Source organism: Ceratocystis lukuohia (assembly GCF_044167205.1).
Source record: "Ceratocystis lukuohia strain C4212 chromosome Unknown Supercontig2_pilon, whole genome shotgun sequence".
Lineage (NCBI taxonomy): Eukaryota > Fungi > Ascomycota > Sordariomycetes > Microascales > Ceratocystidaceae > Ceratocystis > Ceratocystis lukuohia.
This window is the reverse complement of record NW_027263521.1, coordinates 4,506,568-4,530,498: the sequence shown is the minus strand read 5'-3', so window position 1 is coordinate 4,530,498 and position 23,931 is coordinate 4,506,568. Positions and strand designations below refer to the sequence as shown.

General features: G+C 50.0%; 5 protein-coding genes across 5 annotated transcripts; 1 reads left to right on the top strand and 4 right to left on the bottom strand.

Annotated features, from left to right (window-relative positions):
• Positions 1-814: 814 nt before the first annotated feature.
• HOO65_021114 (Eukaryotic translation initiation factor 4 gamma) lies at positions 815-4,381 on the bottom strand (the record flags this gene model as incomplete). Its single annotated transcript, XM_071000249.1, has 1 exon — positions 815-4,381. The coding sequence occupies one exon, from the start codon at positions 4,379-4,381 to the stop codon at positions 815-817; it is 3,567 nt and encodes a 1,188-aa protein (XP_070861752.1).
• A 545-nt stretch (positions 4,382-4,926) lies between these two features.
• HOO65_021113 (Eukaryotic translation initiation factor 4 gamma) lies at positions 4,927-6,379 on the bottom strand (the record flags this gene model as incomplete). The annotated part of the gene is made up of 3 exons (XM_071006754.1): positions 4,927-4,950; positions 5,030-5,326; positions 5,783-6,379. 3 exons carry the CDS (start codon positions 6,377-6,379, stop codon positions 4,927-4,929), a joined length of 918 nt encoding a protein of 305 aa, XP_070861751.1.
• A 2,491-nt stretch (positions 6,380-8,870) lies between these two features.
• Positions 8,871-13,359, bottom strand: HOO65_021112 (Intron-binding protein aquarius; the record flags this gene model as incomplete). Its single annotated transcript, XM_071006285.1, has 3 exons — positions 8,871-12,823; positions 12,910-13,010; positions 13,073-13,359. The coding sequence occupies 3 exons, from the start codon at positions 13,357-13,359 to the stop codon at positions 8,871-8,873; spliced, it is 4,341 nt and encodes a 1,446-aa protein (XP_070861750.1).
• A 715-nt stretch (positions 13,360-14,074) lies between these two features.
• HOO65_021111 (guanylate kinase) lies at positions 14,075-16,977 on the top strand (the record flags this gene model as incomplete). The annotated part of the gene is made up of 4 exons (XM_071006421.1): positions 14,075-14,362; positions 14,455-15,267; positions 15,325-15,480; positions 15,565-16,977. The coding sequence occupies 4 exons, from the start codon at positions 14,075-14,077 to the stop codon at positions 16,975-16,977; spliced, it is 2,670 nt and encodes an 889-aa protein (XP_070861749.1).
• A 4,856-nt stretch (positions 16,978-21,833) lies between these two features.
• On the bottom strand, positions 21,834-22,463 carry HOO65_021110 (putative RNA-directed DNA polymerase from transposon X-element; the record flags this gene model as incomplete). The annotated part of the gene is made up of 2 exons (XM_071007057.1): positions 21,834-22,091; positions 22,449-22,463. 2 exons carry the CDS (start codon positions 22,461-22,463, stop codon positions 21,834-21,836), a joined length of 273 nt encoding a protein of 90 aa, XP_070861748.1.
• Between the last annotated feature and the right edge of the window lie 1,468 nt (positions 22,464-23,931).

Here is a 23,931-nt window from a genome sequence, read left to right as displayed (position 1 = left end):
AGTGTCACAGATTAAGGAGGGGCAGATATAGAAAACCGGGACTCGCAACCAATCACATGAGTCCACCGGTCGTGTGTGTAACAAGACCATATCACGACATTGATCTCAGGGGCGACTGACAGCATGGTACACAGATCGTCACATATGGTAATGAAGGCACAGAAGTAAAGATCGAATCAAGTAAAATAAGAGAAAACAAAAAGACTCGGACAACAGAAAACAGAAAAAAAAAAAGGAAAACCCAGACCGGATGCACAAACTAGAAAAGAAAACAATAGAGAAAGAGAAACACAAGTTAAATACAGAAAAAAGAAGAGATAAAAACCCCGTTTAAAAGCAACAAAGAACAAGCATAATAAGGAAAGCAGAAAACGAAGTAAAAAGAGAACAGAATCAAGGCAAGAGAGAAAGAAAAAAAAGAAAACCCAACACCGCCCATCTAACATCAAATTGCTTTTGTCGTTGTCGAAGGTGAACAAGGAAGAGAAGGAGAAAGGGAAGAGGAAAATAGTGAAGATGAAAAGGAAGAGAGGAAAAGATAATAGGAAATAGCAAAGAGAAACAAAAGAAGAGAAGAACCAGAATCAAAATCAAAAGGGGGATGGAAGAATAGAAAAGACCTCAATCTTCAGTACTCCTCGAGCGAGCGGAAAGAATGAAATACTCTCTGCCCTCTCTACCTCCCCTTTTCCTTTTTTCCTCTCCCCTTTCTTCAAAAAGAAAAAGAAGCCTGTAAAAAAAAATCCCAAATCCATGGACCTGCGTCCCTCCGTATTCTGTCTCTTGTTTTTAATAAGAATTCTCTTTCCCTTCTTCACTCCTCCTTTTTATCACCCGTGTCAGGCGTGGCTTTGGCCAGTGCCGGAGAGGCGGCAGCTGACGGCGGCGAGCCGGGGTGGTTCTCGAGGCTTGCCAGAATATCAAACGAGTTGACACTAATGGGGGCTGATGTTCCTGTGCGCGAGGAAGACGCCGAGTCCTCGTTGCCACGGCTCATCATTATAGGGGCCAGCCGGGTACGGCCCGAGTTGCTGCGCGAAGAGGTCAACATGCTTGGTGGACCCAGTGTCGTGCTATGGCCGCTCGACCGAGTCGTCGCTGCACCACGCAGACGCTTAAGATCATCCTTGCCAATCTGGTTGCTGTTTGCGTGACCACCGTGGCCGTTGCTGTACGACCGCGCATCACCGTGACCCATAGGCATACGTCCATGGCCGTGACCGCTTCCACGAGTCATCTTGGCAGCCTCAGCAGCCTTAGCAGCCGCCGCAGCCTCAGCCTCCAGACGAACTTCATCCAGAGTCTTGGGTCCCTTGTTAACCTCCTTGCTCTTCCAGCCCGATTTCCGCAGATCGACAACGTCCATGAGCATGAATCTCAAACGGCTGTTCAGCCCAGGGTAGTCAATCATGTTCTGGATGCGGTCGAAGTACGCACCCATAAGAGTCAGGTTGCGGTCGGGAGGGTTCGTGGTACGGCTGTTGGCCAGCACACCACCAATCGTAGTCAGCAGCTTGCACAGCGACTCAACAACGTGCTCGTCAGGCTCGCCAGTGAAGTCCACCAGGTTGTGGATACAAACGTGCATGATACGGTCAGTAAGCATGCCCAGCTTGTACACCTCACCAATGAACTGCACAAGACCCAGACCCCGACGCTTGGCAGCAGCGGCAGCATAGTACTCATCGGACAGTAGAGCAGCTTCACCAGGTTTGCCATCCTCAATCTGTGGCATGTTAACCTTCCAGCCACGCTCGAATTCCTCCTGGCAGCGGTTCAGCAAGTACTTGCGGAACAGGGCGCCACCGCAGACAATGTTTCCGTTCTTGTCCTTGACACCGTCATCCTTGATCTCGTTGCTAGTGCTTTCGAGCATTCGCTGGCAGAACTTGGCGTACATCGAAGCCCAGTGAGACTCGTCAGTGGCCTTCTCGAAAGTAAGCTGAATGACCTGGCGTAAAGTGCGACCATCATTCTCATCTTTAGACTGCGCAGCAATAACCAAGATTTGTTCCGAAATACGATCAAAGTTCTCGGGAGTCATCTTGTTCAGAGCAGCCTTGACTTTCCGCTGCACCATGGCAGGCTCCATGGGGCCACTGCCGGAAGCATTAGCGCCAGCGGCGCCAGCGTTAGCACTCTTCTGGCTAATGCTAGTAGGTTTCCAGCCGGACTCTGACACAACAATAGGCTTGATTTCGACACCAGCAGTTAGCGGCATCTGAGCAGCCTGTTTGTCGACCTTGGGCGGGCGGTTGCTGTTGTTACGGCCACCGCGGCTGCTGCCGACACGAGGAGAGTTGGGAATGTTGTTGCCGCTCATGTTGCGGTTAGAGCCGAAGCCGGCACCACGACCAAATTGTCCGATAGGGTTGGTACCTGCACGAGGCAAAATACCGTTAGGGCCACTCATGCGACCACTGCCAAAGCCGCCTCCAATAGGAGCGCCAATAGGGTTAGGAGTACCCTTAGAAGAGCCAGTGCGGGGGGTTGAGCTCCGAGCTGAACCACCCCGGTTGTGCTCTTCGCCAATGAGAGTCTTGACCTGCGATTGGAACTCAGTTGATGGCTGCTCAGTGAACACCGACTTGAACTGCAGAAGGAAGGCAGAGTCGTACTGGAACGTCTTGCCCTTCTTAGAGACAGCCGAGTTCAGCGCAGGGTTAGGGGACATAATACCACTGGGATAAAGCTCAGAGTTCATCACGGTCAGGAAACGAGCCGATTTGAGAGACTGTAGAGCGGCGCTGGGCTGGGCAGGCTCGACCACCTTGTTGGAGTGTGGGCCAAGATCGAGAGCAGCAGGCTTGCGGGATTTGTTATCGCCACGCACAGCACTAGCCAGGCCCTCAATCTTGGGCACGTTAGAGTTAAGGCTCATAGAAGCAATCTTATCGACGAGGGAGGCCTCAGGCTTGGCCTCGGGCTTAGGCTGGGGCGTCTCCTTGCCACTGCGAGCCATAGCCATGAGCTCGGCAAAAGACTTGGAAGGGCCACTTTGCTGTTCGCGGCGCCGTCTTTCATTCTCCTTCTCTTCCTCAAGACGCTCCATCTCGCGTTCCTGCTCACGCAGCTTGCGGTCCTCCTCCTCGGAATTCTTAGGCTTATCGGCACCCTTCTTAGCAGCAGCAGCCTCCTTTTCCAGGGCCCGCTTGCGGCTAAATTCGGCCTCACGCTCAGCCTCGAGACGCTCAGCTTCCTCCATCTCACGAATCATGCGCTCCATTTCGTCTTCTTCAGTGGAGGCAGCAGCAGCAGCAGGAGTGTCAGCCTTAGCCTTAGCCTCTTCAGCCTTAGCCTTTTCTTCAGCCTCTTTCTCGGCTTTTTCTTTAGCTTCTTTTTCGGCCTTCTCCTTAGCCTCCTTCTCAGCCTTCTCATTGGCTTCCTTCTCGGCCTTCTCTTTGGCTTCCTTTTCGGCCTTCTCAGCAGCCTCCTTCTCGGCCTTGGCTTTAGCGTCGTCCTTGGCAGGGGCTTCAGTAGCACCGCGGCTAGTGAATTGGGCAATCTTGAGGCGAAGTTCCTCCTGAACCTCCTCGCGGCTCTTAGTCGGGTGAGTCAGAGCACCAGCTCTAGACGGGGTCGAGGAGACAACAGAGGGAGCTCTATTAGAGGCAGCGGGAGCCGGGGAAGCCGGGGCCTTTACAGTAGAAAGGTCAACAGCTTCGCCCTGTGGCGTTGTAATGCGAATTGCAGCACTCTTAGCCGGGCGAACGAAGGCAGATTTGGAGCCAGGAGTAGCGGGGCCACCAGAGCCGACAATAGGAGGGAATGTGGGCGTAGCGGCCGGAACAGGCACTTTCTCGGCCTGCTGAGATCCGGAGCGAGCCATAGGAGCTGCCTGAGCGCCAGGAGTGAAGGTAGGAGCGTTGTAGTTCGGGCCGTTGTAGCCAGGGCCACCGGTGGGGGGAACATAAGATGGCATGGTGTAGTTACCGTAGTTGGGGACGCCAACACCGACGTGTTGGGGCATAGGATATTGTCCTGACGGGCCAGGTGAGGGATAACCGTACTGCTGAATATTTTCGGTGGTTAGCTTCGGGCTAGAGACTAAAGGGCTCTGCAATGGAGACGACAGTTTGAATGCTTCTTCTCCGTGCTGTGTAGATACCACTGCGACGTCCATATTCAAAGTGAAACTGCTACTAGCAGGAACAAACCCTTTGGCGTGGACATTAAGTCGTATCTTGTTTTTGCGAGGCTGCAGATGTTTAGCACTAGCTGCATTGGCAACATCAGCATATGTGAGCGGTTTAACAGCGACATGTTTTGCAGGCAGTTTTGCAGGGAAAGCAGGCAAGGCAGGTTGCAACTTGTTTGATATCCCTTTTCTATTCCGTTTCACGGCAAATGGCGGCATCTTGGTAGTAGACTGGGCTTTCATATTGCCGTCAATTGCGTCGGGTGAAATGGAATGAGGCACGAAAGAAGAAAAAGAGAGATGTTCTTCTATCAGTAGTGGAACAAAGAGAAAAAAGACAAGGGCCCAACATTTTTCGCGATTTTGGGTTGGTGGTTGCCCCGGAAGCTGGTATTGTGCTGTACCCTTTTCGTTGCCTGTTGAGAGTCTGCCGTAGAAACGCCAATACGACTACCGTATACTCGACATTGCTAATTTTTTGCTACTGCTGCTCGTTGTCATGTCGAAGCTAAAGCCCTCGTTTGCTTCAGTTGCGATACAGGATAATGCCGACGCCCTCATAAAAGTCCTGAACTAACCCAGACAGCACACTCGTGTTGCACAAGATAATATCAGGCCGAAACTTCACACAAAGAACCACTTGACTCGAGGGAAGTTATCGGATATTGCTGCAGTTAATGAGATTGTGTGGCTATTGTTTGTGCTGCTATTACTGCTGTTCTTGAATGCTGTGCAGTAGTCATACTGTTTTTTCCTCGAGCCCTTAACAAGAGCCCAAAGAAGACCAACTAGGTCGCTGTTTCTGCTTGTGCCTAGAAAGGCAGGTAAGAATGTTCAAAAAAACAACGATCAAGTGAATTTAGTGAATGGGTGGAGTGATGGTTTATTTACCGGCTGCATACCACCACCCATAGAAGGCTGGGAGTAGTACTGATGAGGAGGTGTCTGAGCAGGCATCGGCTGAGCGAGAGACGCGGGAGGCATGTTGGGGGTGCTCATAGCACTGTTGGATAGGTGAGGGCTCCGGCCAGGCTGAGGCGAGCTAGTAGCATGCATAGGAGGTCGGTTTTGGTTGGGGCCATGGCTGTGAGAGCCGGGCTGGAAAGGCATGCCACCCCGGTTGCCATGACCGGAGTTTCCGCGGTAGTTTCCGGGGGGTAGCCCATTTGGTTGTTGTGGTGAGATCCACTAAAGGAGCCACTGCCACTGTTGTTGAAGCTGCGACCACGGCCGTGGTAGCTGTTTCCACTACGGTGCTGGTTTTGCGAGCTCATGTCGCTTCCAGCTGCCGATTGAGAAGATTCGCGGCGACCGTGAGAGCCGGGTTGAGTAGGGACCGGCTGGTTCTGGCGGGTGCGCTAAAGATAGGGGAGGAAAAAAGGAAAAAAAAGTTAGTTTGTGGGGGATGAAGATAAGGACAGATTCGAGATCTAAAAAGAGCAAGACAACGCAGCACCACACGTAATGGGCGAAATATCTGAAAGGAGGGAAATTTGGGGGGGCAAAAAACGAAGGACCAGAAAAAAAGGAGGAAAGGATGGATGGGGATATGTGTGCAGGGATGTGACAAGCCATTGTTGTGTTTTGAACTATGTGTACGCAAATGTGAAAGAAACAGCGAAAAAAAATTAGTGTCGAGCTTACATCTTCGTTTCCAAGACTTCCAAAGGTCATTCCCGTCTGTACAACAGAAGGCGGGCGGCCACCACTAGAAATAGGGATAGCACCAGCAATAGGAATGGGCGATGGAGGAGCAGGCGATGAGTGCGAGGGCGGCAGCTGTTGTTGCTGCTGCTGAGAAGCAGAGCCCGAGCCAGCCTGCTTGCTAGGAGTGTTGTGCGACATGACAGGAGAGTCAAAGTTGCCAAACTTGATGGAGCTCTTCTGAGAATGGCTGTTCGAGCTGGCGGGTTTCACGTTTCCGGGATACGCGGCCGAGGAAGAGGAGCCATTGGCACCAATAGTAACAGAGTTTTTGCGAGAGTGCTCGCCCGAGGTAAAGGCGCCGTTCAAACCCTGAACAGTAGGGAGGGCAGGGGTGATTGGCAGGCGACCGTTGGCGGAGATGGAAGCCGACTTTGCATGTTGGTGGTGGGCTGTTGACGAGGCAGAAGAAGCAGGGGCGGGGTTGTTGGAGGGAGCCTTCTTCGAAGAACCAGCAGCAGAGGCGTAAGACGGAGCCGAAGGGGCTGCCGAAGTGGATTGCGCCGGGGTCGAAGATTGGGTAGGTGTCGGCGTCATTAAGTTGGTATTTTGGAACAGCGTCAGGTCCGCAAGGGCGACAACTGGCGCTGGAAGAGCTGAACGTGGGTGCGTGAGCGGTTTATTGTTTTAGAGGGAGAGAGACGCCGGGAACGAGCTTGTCAGATGACGGAATATGATCGTGTCGTCGACAGGCAGAGAAGGGGGTGGCCGTCCGTGTGGATTTGATAGATCACAAGGTTGACGAGTCAAGTTGACAGTCTGCAAAGAGGATCGATCGGGCCAGGTTCTCGAGATAAAGACGTCGAGACAATGGGATGGAAAAAGAAGAAATTCGCGGAGCGACGAAAATTTTCTTCGAATAAACAGAGACGATGATGGGACACACAACACTAAAGTCGGGTCGAAATCTCAGAAAGTAGAAGAGGGAGGGGTGGCGGTGAAATGGACAAGCAACTACAGCAATGCAAGGCAAGCTGTTGGAGGGACTCCAAAGATGGTAGAAGAGCCGTTTCTGGGAGAAGACGGATGCCGTAGACGTCTGTCTGGTTTTGATATTTATCGGTCCTGATGACAAAGACAACAGTCGCTGAAGCCTTGTTCAATTCTCTTGAATCTATGGCCTGATAGACAAGAGACCGAGGAGAGGAGGAGGAGAAGATGTAAGGTTGGAGAGGAAGAAAGGAAGGGACAAAAAGCGAATAAAAAAGAACTACAGAGCCTAGAGAAGCCCTGCAAATTATTTTTTATTTTTTTTTCGGCGGGGGGGGTTTTTTTTTTAGTTGTGTCTCGACAGGACAGAAATGATGCCAGCGAAAACCACTGACAAGACAACTGAGCCAGATGAAGAAGAGGGGAAAGAAGAGGGGAGGAGAAAAAAGAAAAAGAGGAAAACGAGACAGAGGGAGGGGACGAGGAAAATAGGAGAGGTGAAATTTCGGCAAGGCGTAAGCCAGGAATTGTGGTTAGTGGGAGAAGGCGCTGAGCAGCAGGGACAGAGCCCTGTAGAGAGCAGCAGTAATAGCAGCAGTTGAGGGTGAGACAGGAGCCAGCCGAGCCAGGGCAAGCAGAAAGCAAAAAAGAAAGAACAGAGATCAAAGACCCACTTTGAAGCAGCAATCGGGCCAATCAGCAGACGCAAAACTCAGCAAGTCCCCATATTTTCTACCCACAAAATGGGCAGCAGGGAACGAAAGAAGCAAGAAGAAAAAGTTTTTTTTGGCCTCTTTGACCGGGTACATCACAAGTAACCTTTTGGCGGGTGTCAAAAAAGTGGGTACAGGACAGAGATAAAGCAGCAAGGCCTTGCTTACTGCCTTTTCTCTTCCGTATGCACAGCCCAACGGGAAGCCTAACAGCAGGACATGGACAGCGGCCTCAGGCCTGAAGGACAAATATAGAGGGGGGGAGAAAGCGGGGGAATAGGAATAGAGAGCACACACACAGATAAAAAGAAGAAAAATTGAAAGAATAAACTTACAAAATTCAGGGATTTTTTCTTTGGTCCCTTATTTTTCTATCTGCTTCCTCTCTGACTTTCTAGTCTTTTGTTCTCTTCTTTTTTTCCAAGCGGCTGCGTGCAGTTTGTGTGCAGACCGGCTTTTCTTTTCTTTATATCGGGGAAGGGAGGGAAACAAGGTGCTGGGAAATCTAGCTTCAATCAAGAAGAGAAATTCCGTTGACAATCTGACAAGCGGCCACGAAAACGACGGGCACGAAAAAGAGCGAGTTTCCAAGGGTCGAAAGAAAATATATTTCAATTTCCTAGGGAGAAAAGGAAAGAAAGAAGGGAGAAAGAAGAAGAGAGAGGAGAGGGAAAAGATCCAGGATTAAGAGCAGCAGAAAAAAAAAGAATTAAAAAAGAGGACCCCGAGAAATGGACATATAAAGAAGGATTAAACCCGTGAGAAAATCTGATAATGGAAAATCTTTCTCCTTGGCTTTCTCCTCCAGAAGATAACAGTATGCGCAAGGGGAGGAAGAAAGGATAACAGCGTCCTCAGGAAAGGCAGAAGAGCCGTCCATCCTTCCTGTCCAGACACCCCCCCTAGTCTTGTCCAACTTGTTGGATGTCGTTGAGCTAAGGCCTCGTTCGCCAGAGCCCGCCTAAGGCCGCATCGAGGTTGAGCCTCGAATTCAGCTAGCAGCAGCAAGCATGGGGGCTACTGTGCACGCGGGAGACTGTAAAGCTGCTAGCGATGTTCTGAAGAGGTCCAGGTTGGCTGCAACCAGCAGGCCCCCACTGGATCCTGTCTATCTAGTCATGACACTACATGTTTTGTTTATTATGTTTCAACGTGCTTTTTGCATCCGTTTCTCTCATTCTTGGGCCTTCCTCCTGATACATTACCGTACAGCATGTTTTCACATGCGAGGGAACGAAAGATAGCCAGCCTCTGAGTTTTGAATTTAGACTGGTCTTTGGTGGCGACGCCACTATCGTAGTACGACTATTAGACCTCTTTTTCCATATAACCCTAATATGAATATCGTCTTGGCTAACCCTATCAACGTCATCCTTCCACTTTCGTCATGTCTCCTCCTGCTCTCCGTTCCCTGCCTCCAACACAGTCGCATCCTCTGGCTTAGCTTCAGCTGCTACGCCATCCTCTCCTTCAAGCTCCTTCATTTTTGTCTGCGTCATCTCATACACATACAATCCCAGATGCTCTACACCTTCTGAAGTAAACTCGCCTGGCACACTGACCCCTACTGCCTCATCCGCGACTAGTCGTTGTGACGGCCACAGCTCGCCGGTAACTAGCGTCAGTTTGTCTGGGCGGCCGCCGGCAAAGAAGCGTGACAAAGCTGGGCGGAGTTCAACACAGCTCTCAAACACTGCACGGCGACCCAGAACATACAGCCCTAGACGTGCACGTGACAGCCCCACAGTCAGTCGACGCAGGTCGCGTAGATAGCCAACACGACGGGTGCGGGTTAGTGAGACAATGACGTAGTCGTTTTGCTCGCCCTGGTATTTGTCGACTGTAGCTACCGCACGCGGCATTCCAAAAATGCGGTTGCGGGCGCACCGGTGCTGAAGCACATCGCGAATAAGCGCTCGCTGGCCGGCGTATGTCGTCAAGATCGAGATCTTGGATGCCGGGTAGCCTAGCAATCGCATGTACTGGTAGATAGCGACGGCATACTCGGCCTCACCTAGGTTTTGCACAAAATGCGGCGTTGGCTCGGCCTCACCCTTGCCCTTGTAGTCGGGCACGTCGATGAACTGGAAGTCATAGCGGAAGCCGGCATTGGCCGTAAGAAACTCGCGACTTGTCTGGACCAGCGGCAGATCTAGCAGCTGCTGGTATCGCCAGCGGTAGAGATCGGCAATGGATGGGCGTGCACGACCTTGCTGGTCGAGTGTGATTGTCGGCACATCGAGGCGGACAAGCCGGGAGAAGAGTGACTGCTCGAGATTGGCATAAGTCCGGAAGGCCATGTTCTGTATAATGGGCGAGTTTTGCAAGTGATCACCACAAAGAACGATTCGCTGCAACATAGAGCTCTGGGGCGTGGCCTCTGCCGAAGTAGCGGCTCCAGAATTTGATGCCGCCATGGGCTTCTGCAGTGCAAACGGGATAAAAGTTTCAATCTCAGTGATCTGAGCTGCCTCCTCAAACACGACATTGTCATACTTGAAGCCTAAAGCCGCGATTTCCTGCCGCCTCATGGCCGCATGTGTCGATGTCATAGCCACAATGCGTGCCTCGTTAGTGAGCAAGTAGTTGGCTTTTTCCTTGTCACGACGTAGAATTTCAAACGGCAGGATATCGGCTAGCTCAGAGAACACACGCTCAATGTGGCGGTAGCACGCCTCAGCTGTCTCAACTACCGTGTCACGCGCAGCTTCGGGGGCAAAAAGCGGCTGGGGTGCGTCGGCAAAGAAGTTATGGAAGGGGAAGGCGGCTGCGATATCAGTTGCAGAGGTCTCGCTGTTGTTGCAGACAGCGCGGAACTTGGCCCACGCCGGCTGCACATACACCATATTGAAATACCCAGCGGTCTCAGCGGAGTTGCCGTGTGCACCAGGGGCGCCCAGACACGCAGCTAGCTTGCTCACCTCAAGTAGATAGCCATCGCGGTTCTGTAAAAACGACTCAACACGGCCGTACTTGCTAAAGTTGGCATCCATCTCTAGCTCATCCTCGCCGTGGCCCAGACGTAAAAGGTGGCGATTGTCGATGTTGAGTGCGGCGATTTTGGCAAACAATTGGTTAAGTGCCTGGTTGCCGTGTGTGATCAGGAGTGTTTTTTGCTTGGGGAAGTTGTGGTAAATGTTGCTAATAATCTGCGTGATTACGTCTGTCTTTCCTGTTCCTGGTGGCCCGACAATTACCGTGAGGCCGGGCTGGGTCCCTGAGGTAATTGCTTCAACTTGTGCCGGCGTAAAACGGATGGCATTTTTCTTGGGCACATCGGACGGATAGGGCCCCATGCTAAGCTCCTTGTATGATGATACTTTTAGCGCCTCGATGTCCGCCTTCATAGCTGGCTCAACGTCACGCCGACGTTTTTTGGCTACGGACTTTCCCGTTGCTGCTGTCGGTTCTATCTGGGGCTTGGGTTGCTCTGTCTCGAGAACATACGGAGGTCCGAAGCTACTTGACTCACTCGCTGCAGGTTGGACCGTTTTCCCAGGTAGACTTTCGATTAAATGCGACCAGTCTAAAAAGGTATCGCGAAAGTCAACTTTGTGGATACGGTTGGGCAAGTGCTTGTAGGATGCCGCAGCTGGATCACCATAGCCTAGGAAAACCTCGTGTAGCCAAGGTGCCAGCGGCACGTCGGTCAATGCTAGTGTCTGTATGGTTTCGAGGATCGATTTAAAGTTATTTTCGCGGCTATGGCGCCGAAGTAGTATGTTGATGCCGGCATAGACATCCCCTTTGCCTTTTTCTGCCCGTTCGCTATCGGCCTTGTATGTGTGTGTGTCTAGCTTTAGCGTCACTTTGCGCTGAGAGCCAAACTGGCCCCGGCCTTTGCCATTGAAATCTCGGAGGTTGCGACCCTTTTCGTCAACAACACTAAGAATCTCAGCTGTGCGGACTGCGGTAACAGAGTCAGCTGGAGAGGCATCCTCCGCCTTCTTAGCGCCAGGCCTTGAAAGCGACGATGGCGTCACAGCAAGCAAGAAGACAACATCATCTACCCGCAAGGAGTCCCACTCGCGGCGTGTGCGGTCGTCCATTCTGCGTATATCAAACGAGATCTCTGCCTTGACAATTGACGGCTTGTTATCGCCTATGGCTGCCGGGGCTACCTCGAGTATTGTAGGCTTGCTAATCTGGACAGCCATTTTGGTCGAGCCAGTGAATCGGACGTCGCCATTCTTGGACGCCTCAGGCATCAAGCGCCGGAGAGCAGTCTCGATATCAGAGCGAATACCGTAAAAAGCCTCGCAGCGGTATAGAATCAGAGATCGCCAGAGGAAGTCACCAACCGAGAGATATTGTAGATTTAGTTTGGGCAGCGCCATGGGGCGCGTGCCATCGTATGATTCGGTACGGAGGAGATTACTCTCGAATAGCGCTTGTTCGGTAGGAACAAGAGCCAAGTCTTCGGCGACATCCTTGAATGACTTTTTGCGCTCGTGGAAGCTGAGGAGGATTTCCATTATTAGCTTGCGGTCAATATCAAGCCCAACAGAGCCGGGGTATGATGATCTAATGTCTAATAGAGTGGCTAGCTCTACTAGCTCTTCATCTGATAGTTCGGACAAGAGGGGCTCTAAATCACGGCGCTTGTCAATAGACCCATAGTTGGACAGTGCCAACACCATAAGCTTGGATTCGAAATGTTTCAGGGCTGTCCGCTGGAGGCGACTAAGCACAGCACAGTGTTTCTCGTAGGCGTCGTCACGTGAGTATTGCAAGCCAGTCTGGTCGTCGATAGAAAAGTATGTGTAATGACTCAACAGAGTGTGCATGTCGCGGAGTAGCGAGTTGTCTTCAGCACAGAACATAGGCGACAGACGCATCACAGGAACAATTTGCAGATCATGAATGAGCGTGTTGACATAGCGGCGAGTCGGAAGCTGGCTCTGCAGGTCGCAAAGAAACTCAATGAAGCGCTCGCAGTATAGCACATCTTCAGGCTTGGAAGACTCGTTGTACAAGCGACGCAAGAAGTCTAGTGTTATCGTGTACAGCCATGCACGCTCAAATCGCAGCCTAGTTTTGGTGGCATCGTCAGCGGCATCGAAGCGCTTGGCGGACGCTCGCCAGGCTTTGCGCAGATGTGGCACTTGATCGAGCTTAGACTCGCGGAAGCTATCACTTGAGAGATTGTGCCAGATGGAAATGGAAACAAGCGGCGCACATTCTTTGCGCACGGGAGCGTAATCAAGACTCTGGAAGGCCTGGATAATGAAGCAGAGCAAATGTGTGCGGATATCTGAGGCGAGGGAGTTATCAAGGAACATGGAGATGATACGACGGAATAGCTGCGAGAATTCGGGTAGGCGAGATTCAAGTAGGGCTATAAAGATGAGATAAAGGTATTAGCAGGATGGTAGAGAGAGCTGGAAGAGAGCCAGGAGAGAAGTGGAAGAGGCCGCGACTTACTCCATGAGTCCAAGTTTTCCCTCCGCTTAACATTAAGAAGCAAAACTATCAGCAGCACGTGCGTGTTGGTAGAGTCGTCCGAGAACCCAGGCCAGAGATAGCTGCAATCGATGTGTTAGTGGAAATCTCAAGCCAGAAACTTAAGGTCTAGTAAACTACTTACTTTTCTAACGTCTGGACGCCCTCCAAACTCAGCAACTGGTGATACCTGAAGCCATCTTTTTCTAGCGTCTCCCAAATCTCCTTTAGCAAGTCATTTTTAATCTTGACAGAGCCCTTGGTGCCCAACCAATTATTTTGCGCCAGTGCTAGCCACTCGTTATTAGCCTCAGTCGCTACACTCGAAGTAGCTTCAACGGAATCAGTCATGGCAGTCACAGCCCCAGCCGAGGGCTCAGAAGAAACGAGGGACTGCGACGTGTCGCTTTTAAGGCGTTTGGCCTTGGGCATGTTGAAGAGACTAGAGCGATTAAAGTTCGGGGCCACAGATGTGTCGTGAGGAAGGAGAGGAAGGAAAAGAACGAGGCGCCCGTTATACAAAGGCTCGCTGTGTGGAGGTTATGACAGTGGTACCCAATTGGAGTACGACTATGTAGGCTCGGTAGACTACAAATTCTTAGGCTACCAATATCGCAGAAAAAAAAAGTCTATAGCAAGTATATGCTAGATTTGTGAAATGACTAGTCCAACCTTCAAGATTTCTGAGCTGCGATCTGGAAGAGTAAGGCTGCGAAGTAAAAAGTGTCTAGCCAATCAGCTTTCGTGATAGCTCAGCCTTGCATGAAAAAGAGGTATGTATAAGCATTTGCGCCAGCTGGTGGCAGGTCTCCTGCCAGCTGGTACTTGTGTATGTAGTACTAGTTACTTTAATTCAATCGCACCTTGTTACCTATCGTCAACTTTTATGAAGTTTTTTTTCTGGATGAACAGCTGTAACTTGCCATCTGAACTGGCATCACGGCTACCTTTTTTTTTACCCTTTGGCTTTATGACATGCGCATATTAGCCGCATTGCCAAATCCCCTCTCCATCAGATTACCGCCCGGCCCTTGACCTTGCTGCCGGTCCTTTACTTTCGACTTGTATCTCTAACTTGCGCTCACCGTGTTGAGCTCGCCTCCGAGTTGCAGCCTCAACATCCAATCGCTAAGCTTGTGCCTCAGTCATGGAATCAGCCGCTGAGCCCACAGTCTCCAGCGCTGCAGTGATTCAAGGTGTCCGAGATGTTTTCACGCGTGCACTTGTCAACGTTGAAAACGTCAAGCCTACGCCTACAATTGACCCAGCCCTGACTAGTGCTAGCTTTGGTGACACTATTAGTCACTTAGAGGCCTTTTTTGCCCAAGATGAGGGTGACCGGTACTCTTCTTTAGCTGACGGTGCGGAGCGCAAGAAGCTGCGCCGCTATGCTGTGGTGGAAACTGCAGTTCGCGACATCTTCGCAGAGTTGATTGTGAGTGTCTCTAGATCTCTTCTCCTGCGTCATGCTGTCATCGTTGCCGCCTCTCCTAACTTTGGATACTGGATGCTCCTACAATCTTCTAGGGAAATACTCCTATCGATTCACCCAAGTTCGTCTCCATTTGGAATCTTCTAGATCTTCTAGCCGTTCTTTCCGATGAAGAGCGCTGCGAACCGGCGCTGCTCTTCTGGGTCATTGAAGAGCTTCTCGACACACAGACAATCTCGGGCTGTCGCCAAGTTTTCGACTATCTCGAGTCTCGCCGTGAACGAATAACTGCCAAAAACTTTAAGCAAAAACATCTCGTCATCCTGCGAACATGCAACGAGCTTCTGCGCCGCCTATCACGTGCGGAGGACACTAGTTTCTGTGGCCGAGTTTTCATTTTCATGTTCCAGAGCTTCCCACTGGGTGACAAAAGCTCGGTGAATTTGCGCGGCGAATACCATGTTGAAAATGTTACTGTCTACGATACGAATTCCAGGAAAGAGGCTGGCGCTGAGATCGAGGCCGGATTGGGCGTTGACACTGCTGCTACGGCCGACGCCATGGAAGTCGACGAAAAGTCTACAGGGGGCCAGAATGCGGTAGACTTTGAGGCATTGTACCCTGTGTTCTGGTCTCTGCAAGACACCTTTAGTCAGCCGAAAAGGCTGTTCACCCCCGAAAACCTGGCCAAGTTCAAGAGCGCTCTAGAGTTGACACTTGCGTCTTTCCAGACCGTTCGCGGTAAAAATGGTAATGAGGATGTCCGTAGAACAGTCGGAACTGGGGCGTTAGAAAATGGTCAGACTCAACCACATGCACATAGTGGCCAGACAAACATAACGAGCAATTCTGCAGCTTCAAATTTTAACCCAAAGTATTTGACGAACCGCGACTTGTTTGAATTAGAGGTAGGTCTTTTCTATTTCTTGGAGCTTGTTCATAAGACTAACCGTACATCTACCTAGATCCACGATCTATCCTTTCGTCGACATGTCCTTGTCCAAGCCCTTATTATTATGGACTTCATCATCTCTCTTACTGCAAAGTCTAAAGAGAAGCTTGCTGGACTCGTAGTTAACAAATCTGTGGCTTACATGGACCACACCGTCTCCGAACAAGATGTAGGCATACCCGATGATTTATTAATCTCTCTCTTTCTCGTTCTCATTGTCTATCTATATATACTAACTACCCCTCATTTCCAGGCCGCCTGGGCTTCCGAGATGAAACGAAGTATCGCTGATTTCTTGCGGCCAGATCCTGAAGGTCCTTTCTACTTGCGTATGGTTGAAACAGTTCTCGCTCGAGATAAGAACTGGGTGAGGTGGAAGATAGAAAACTGCCCGTCCATTGAGCGGCCAGCTATCACTACCGACATGTTCCTCGAGGCTGTCGAAAGCATCAACCGCCTGTCGGCCAACAAAACGCCCAAGATGCTTGCCATGGGCTCGCTTCCCCTAGACTTCCTAGATGACCTAGAAAGCGAGGACAAAGATGAAGACGACGCCTGCTTTGGGATGGGATCTACACGTCCAAACCCACCATCCATCGAGACCTTTCGTGGAAAACTCGGCGATATTGATTTCGACCTCGACATGGAACAGGATGTCTCCAAGAAGGCGCCGTTAGAAGACCGCAAAGCCGCCATCTCATGGCAAGCTTTGCGCCTAACTTCACTATCCAATATTTCCGCCTTCGACAGTATCGAAAATGCCGACAATATCGGTGCCATCTACCAGGAAAAGACTGATCCAGATGCTGTTACCGAGCCAATTGCCACCGACGAATCCACGGCATCTAAACTCCCCGAAGATGTTCGCTTAGTAGTCATTGCTGGCCCGCCAGATACTAATAAAGAAGCCCTTGTAACGGGCCTAGTTGACAAGCACCCTGCAGTGTTTAAGCGTGTGACTCGACATACCACGCGTGAGAAACAAGACGCCGATGTACTCGGCCACTTTGCTTATGTTGAGAAGAAGGCATTCAGTGTGATGGTTGATGGCGATCAATTTCTCGAGTTTGGCGAGGACCCCGAGTCTGGTGCCGAATATGGCACCACACGCCGCATGGTGACCAGCATCATGGATTCTGGCAAGGTTCCAGTGGTTGCTGTGCCCTATGATTCCGCGCAGCTAATCAAAGATATGGGCTTCTCGGCACGCCATATCCTAGTCACCATACCAGCTGCCGAGGGCTCTGAGGCTGTGCCATGTGATACAGCAGGCTTTGACATCGTCCTAGTCAAAGATGAGCTGGGGAAGATGCTCACGAAGCTTCTCAAGTTTATATATGAGGAGGACTGCGACGAGGATAATGTAGATGCCGGCACTGAGAAGGATGCAGAACCTGCTGATCACGACATCAGCATGGGGCCTAACCTTGCCAATCCCGCCGATGAGACCCCCACGGTGAAAGATGAGGAGCCGGTCAGAGAGCCTCCAAACACAACCACAGAAGCCGCAAAGGCGAGCACTCCCGAACCAAATGACCCTAAGCCCTCTGATGACAGGCATGCAGATGATGCATCTGAACCTGACGATACGACTGACAAAGACCAGGGCTTGAAGCCAGCTGTGGAGAGCACAGAGCCTACGGACACAGAAATGGCAGGGACATGAAATGATTCTCAATGTCCACCTCGTTCTTTTTTATTCCCTCCCATTCACTTACTTGGCTCTTGACTTTTTGAAGTGCGGCGTTTGGGGCGTTTCTAAATTCATTATATAGGCATATATGTAGCATAATAGCGTCTTTCTTCCCTGTCTATTGTCCAGGCCGATTGGGGTGTATTTGTTTAAGATAATACCATGAACTGGTACTGATTGTATGTACTCAACGGGCTATTTGATCTCGTCAAACTAGCCCTGAACTTGGGACTGATATGTTCAACGACGACTACCTACTGTTATTTCGTAGCACTATAACGTCAATGGTAAACTTGAAGTTGACTATATTTTATGGTGAGGACGAAGCTTCGCTCTTTTCTTGTTCATTTTACATGGCATCTATTCTGGTTTTCCACAGCAGTAAGACGGCTTGTTAAATGGGGGCGGCCCGGGCGGTGTCGTGCTTGGACGCCACCTCCGAGCAGTTAGCAGTTGCAGATGTGCGCCGACTTTGCGAATCTTTTATGGCTTTCGAAGGTCCAGATAGTTTCCATTTTTATTGCCATTGTGATTGTATTATTTGATGTCTACCTACTGTGATTTAGCAGCAATACGACTGCGTGTTCCGGACAGGAGCAGCTGGCTGATGTCATCTTTTAATACAACTCCTGGGCGGTAGGCTAGCCCTGGAGCGTATCTAAAGACTTTTAAGGCTGGTCACCTGATATTTTTGAGCTGCAAAGACCGCGTGCGAGCTAGTCAGAAGAGTCGCTGGCTTTCAGCGCGGGGGTTAGGCTCCGACTCGACGAAGTACAACGGCCCGGCTGGCTGCCCTTTGTATTGTATTGTATTATTTTACGTCTACCTACCAATCATTTCGCAGTAATACGACGGGCTCTGATCGGCTGGCTGCCCTGAATTTGAATTTGAATTTGAATTTATTTAACGTCTACTGGAATCACTAAGATCAAACGACGCCGGATTGGTTACCGGACAGAATTAACCCTCTGCAGGGCTGACCACAGGTTTTGGGCGAGAGAAGCTCGTATGCTCCCAAGCAAGCTTGTTACTCGTCTTCCACCTGTAGTCGTCAGAGACAAAAGAAAAAAAAAAAAAAAAAAAGGAAATCCCCAGATATACCCTAAGCGCAGAAGTAGTGGGGCTAACCCCCAACTTCCCCACAAACATTCGTTCCTCTGAAAAACCTGCCACGCTTCCTGAAGCCGTGAAAATCACGAGAGCAAGACGGCGACGTCCAGTGCAGCCTGGGAAAACCCCCAAAGAGAGAAAAAACCAAACTGTGTGAGCATCCGAGGGCTCGTGATATATCCTTCCACTTTTCTGGTGGCCGCTGCCTTGCGCGTGTGGATGAGGCGCCAGACAGCCCCCTTTCTAGTGACATGCCACAGTCACCAGTCTATCCGAGGACAGAGGAGCGCAAGAAAGAAAACAAAACAAAAGAAAAAAAAAAGGTGCGGACTGTGTGAACTCTCAAAATTCAGTCCTGAGCGTGAAGGTGAACTCCTTGAGTTGGAGTGGTGTTGCGGCGATGAGGAGTTGGCGATCGCGAAAGTTGTCGTGAAAAAGGGGGCGAGTCGACGACGAGGTTATCCTCAAAGTTGGGTAAGTGCGGCCTCAAGGCTCCACAGCTCATTGTCAAGATCCATGACAGAGTCAAAGAAGAAGAAAAGAATGAAAGACGCTTATCAGTGTCATAGACGTCGTCCTCCAGCAGCCCGGAAGAAGGGGAGGCACCAGACCTCAAAGGTACCCCCCCGAGGGTTGTAAGAGGGAGAGTTGGCTGGCTGCCCTTTTTCTCACCAAGTTTATAGAGGCCAAAATACCCGCATTTTGATATGTACGACCATAGCCTATGGAAAATACGGGGTCCCGTCTGCTCCCCCTTAGTCAAGCCATAGAGCGCTGGATCAGTAGTACGGTGGGTGACCACGTGCGAATACCCAGTGTTGTACATCAGTTCTTTTTTGTTTCCTCAGCTGTCTGTTTGTGACAGATATCTTTCTATTTTTTTGGACCTCGACCCGGGAGAGTCAGTACTCCTACCCATCAAAGGCAGCAATAACCCATCTGTCACGATTGAAAGACTGGGCGAAATCAATCCCACACCAAGTGCTCTGGGTCCCAGGACATGTAGGCCTGGAGGGAAATGAACAAGCCGACGCACAAGCCAAGCTTGGATGCCTCGGATTCAACTGTGAACCCCGCGTCAGCCTGGCAGCGGCACGGAGGTGGAGACCAAACCAACTGCGTGAGGAGTACGAAAAATGGTGGAAAATGCAGGAAGGATATCGCCCACTTCATGGCATTCCATGCAACCCCCCGTTCCGCGTGTCGGGCTAAAAAGGCCTGGACAGAACAGAACTGGGGCATATCCTGGCAGCCAGGACGGGACATGGAGACTTTGACCAATACCATGACTCTTTCAATCACCAGTGCCTACGCAAATGCACCCACTGCAACCAGCCGAAAGAACGAGGGCACCTGTGGACGTGCAGGACTTTACCAAGGCCGTGGAGTGGAGCCAAGGGTTTACGGACAAGCTACTGAAAAACACAAAAGCAACCAAGTACATTGATAGCGTGCTGCATTGGAACCTAAGACACCTACAGCAGAGGTGAGAAATGCAAACCGCACACACACACACAGCGCGGCTGCACCAGTGGAAAAGAAAAGAAAAGAAGGTGGAGAAAGGGGGCCTAGGGGGACGACCAGGGGAAGAAGAATGGAAGAGAAGTGAGAGAGGGGGTGGGACTTAAGAAAAAAAAGACAAGAGCGGTAGGAGATGTCGAAAGGACTCGAAAGAGAGGTCGGAAGGTCCTTTCTCCTGACGCCCAGGGTCTACTCAAAATGCGGCAACTGCTTCGCCGAACAGAGGACAGAACCGACGTACTCCGCTAGGGCCAACACCCGAGGCCGATAGCCGTTGGCCTGTTAGACTAGACTGCTATATAGGTAGGGTGACACAAGTCAAAAACGCCAGGTAACCAATCCTGGAAACATAATCAGCAGGCAAGCCCTTGGGCAATGTCTTGCGGAGAAGACTCCTGGCCGCAAGGCCGGACCCTAAAAAGCCATAGGAGTACTTCGAAGAAGACGCACACCTGCAAATGCTGACTGCCCGGAAGAGGTTTTGGAGGACGACATATTCTTATCCCTTTTCCGTCCAGAACATGCCGTCGTATTGCTGTGGAAAACCAGTAGGTAGAGTTAAATGATACAAACAAACAAAATCTTCGTATTTTGCTTAGGCTTCTTTTCCACCCTGGAATTCAGAAAACTAGGGATTTTAGAATAAGGCAGCCTGGTAACATGAGATTCATGCCAGTGGGTTTAGTATCCAGGAATTGATCACCATCCTTCGTGTAGCCTCTTACATCCAATGAGGCAGTTACACTACCTCTTTTAAGCCTTCTATGCTCATGAAAACCTTCATCGCTTCTTCTACATGCCGTGGGCCTAAGTCTTACTGTACGATTATCTCAGGGCTCATTTTTACAACTTTTCTAGTAGCTGGTCACAACAAAGCTGTAGCTTAGAAGTTCTCCCTGTGGGTGTTACACCTGCGTCTATGATACGGCAGTTGTAACCCTGGACCCTAAAACCCACATCCCACAGTGATTATAGACACCCATGTTCATGATGGAGACGATGAGATGCGTGGGGTTTATCGAAATCGAATCGAGGGCGACGTGAAGTCAGATGTGTTACTTGTATGTTGTAAGTTTGCTGGATATTCTTCACAATGAGTTAAAGAAAATGAAATGCAATATTCTTCTGTACGGAGTGTTAGTTCTCGAATAACTCATTTCTCCATACTTGGTGTTGCAATGAACATGGTTAATATACGTCAAATGTGCACTCCTGTAATTACATGGGAAGCTAACAGTGCAAATTGGGAGGACGTCCTGAATGTCCTTGAAATGAGAAGAAGGGATCTGTGATTTGTGGTTGTTGCTTGTCTATCTAATTCTTGATTACAGAGCGGATCTCAACTAATCTCTGTCTTCCTTACGGCAATGTTCAGACCAAACAAGCGGTGTCCGATACTAACCCTAACGTTTGGCAGAACTTAGTTAGGGGTAGTAAACCCTGTAGCCCCGACTCATGGTGATTAGAAAACCTTGGCATTGTTATAATTTTACTATCACAGCATAACTACTTATCGACAAGCAAAGCTTGTAAACAGCTAAGAACGGAATGATGCTACTAGTGGGCGCATGCAGATAAGGCATTGCCATCAAGCCAGAAGTTTGCAGACAAGCTTTTAGGAGGCATATAGATGATAAGGCAATCCCGATAGTAGAACCCTTTCTCAGGATACGTAGACAAGAAGGCCATCACAGAAAAGCCGGCAACTAATGCAAGATCCCCAAAAGCCGCAGCCTTGTCCTCATGCTTGGGAGCGTACGGACTGTATATAGATGCGCGATGCCTATCCTGCCCCGGTCAATCCGCAGCTCGCTTTCTCTGCACCACTCGACCGCTTGTGTAATGTGGTTCTTCGGGGTGAGAATGTTAGTTTGGGCTGATGTTGGCGGTATGTGTATTAGGCCGTCATCTGTGTATTCTAGGCTAGCCAGTCTCTTGATGAGTTCCGCCATGTACAGCATGCAGAGGATGAGAAAGACTGGAGACCCTTGCGGTAGGCCGCCCCCTACTACACCCTTCACCGGGAGCTCTCCTGCGATCAAAGCTGACACTCTTACCTGCTAGGAAAGAGTCTACTTGTACAGGGACTCTGGCTACAGTTGCTTCCTTGAGCGGGTCACTAGCCTGCTTTTCTTAACTGCATTAAAACGGCCTTCTATATCGAAGGTGAGACTGGACGTAATCTTTCGTCTCTTTGATTAGACGATGGTGGTATCCGCTAATTTCCAAGTGAGATCCATGGCAGCTCTTCTCAGGACCGCAGATGCATAGTTCTGCGAGATGATGTTTAACTCCACTGCTTGTGCAGGAAGTCCTCGGGCCATACCATCCTTTCCAGACCTTTTTCTAAGGTTGACAGGAGTGAGATCGGTCTGTAGCTCCTCGGGTGCGACTTGTCGGGCTTCTGTTTTGGGATCACCACCATTGTTGCCGATTTGAAAATCTTCGGGTGGTCTCTAAGCTCTATACATAGGCTGGGCAGTTTCACCATGTGCCGCCTGGCAAAGGAAAGCCATACCCTCTTCTAGGCTGTGTTTGGGATGTCATCTTCTCCCGGCACAGTATTCCCAGCGTGGAAAACTACTTCCTTGACTTCTTCTAGGGTTGGCTTCTGAGCATGCCTTCTTGAACACTTCCGCGTCCAGTCTAGTCATGTTATATCGGGTAGCCCTGACTATGCCGTCCACTTTTATGTTTTCGATTGTTGTTGCCAGTGGGAGGTTGTCACTTCGGCAATTGAAATTTTGCAAGACTCTGGTAGTGCAATCGCTCTGGCCAAGAAGCGTGTCACAGGTAAAGGCTAGATCAATTACCGAGGGCGATTTCATGTTGGAAAAGTAGGTGTTGTCATCTGGCTTGTTGAGCAGTGTCACTGCTTCCTGTTCGATCCAGTCATAGATCTAATCGCAATCACTCGAATCCTCCTTCTTGCTGTCCCACAGCTGTGGGTGCAGATCCGGGTCTTCATAAAGTATCATCTTCTTGCACCTGAATGTTGAAGGTGGAATCTTTTTTGCTCAAAAGGCCCTTCAATACGACCCAAAATTAAAGCTCTGACGCCGTGCAGACTATGTGATCTAGAACAGCAGATTATTGTCCAGTTCGTTCTCGACCTGAACTCGTGAGAATTTCTCCTGTAATTGCGTGTTGTGGAAGAAATGGCCAATCGCCTGCTCGCTGACAGCAACACCTTACCCGTCGGCAAGCGCTGGACTTCTAACTTCAACAAGTGACAACCAGACGTCACGATGTGCTTCAATGGTAAGTACGACTACGAGAAAGTGAAGTGCGAAGAGCTCGCCAATATTCGAGATTGGCTTAGGCTCATGGAGAATACAATCACGAAATACAGTATCATCAATCTGGCTGATGTTTACAGGTTATGAGACTGGCTTCATGATAGGAGCCATTACAAGTGGAATGTTTGCTATAGATGTAGAAAAGCCGGGAATGAGCTACAGCCATTCGGGTGATCAATGCTGAAGGCTAGGCGACCGCGCCGTTCTAGATAACATGGTTGAGGTCCTAGAAGTAGATACTTCTAAAGTCAAATGAGGGATTTAGAAAGTGGCGTAGAGGAAAAAGGACCAGGCTGCAGCATAGAGGGAAGATGGCAATAACGAAGAAAGAGAAGCAATTGATCACAACAGCATTGATGCGCAGTAGCAGCCGAATTGTGGAGGAGTGGTGGTCGGCGCGTTTGAAGGAAAGCTGTTGTGGAATGTGTGGCAAGGCCAGCCATGACAGAAGAACATGTCGAGCTGTTGCTTATATACCTATAGAGGTGAGGATAGCAATAACATTGATTTGTTTAAATATTGTGCCATGGTTTTTTGTCTTCAGGTCTAGCGTCGAAGTTGAAATTTCTGTCACGCAAGCTTATCATACACGTCATCTTATAGTCGAAGTACTCAAGGAGAAGGAGACAATTAATGCAATTAACCATACAACAACCAGCCGCTAATGCTACGTATTGATCTTCGAATGAGAGGCAATGTGTTTATTAAAGTGGTGAATTTGATGAAGAAAGGTTCTGCTATGTTTCCGTACATTATAAGTAGCCTTGAGAAACTAGGAGGCAGGAAAACAGATATCGCGGCCCCTAAAAACCCTCGTAAGGCGTAGCCTAGTTTGGATTAAAATCGTGGCCTTAAAGTGCGGGAAGTGTTTGATGCTTCAGGATTTGATCGTAGGATGTTGGAAGGACAAAGAAATTTGATAAGGGAAATGGCTGAGGAAACGCGGGAAAAGTGCGTCACATACCTGGATGCATCGTATCGTATGGTTAGTAGGTAC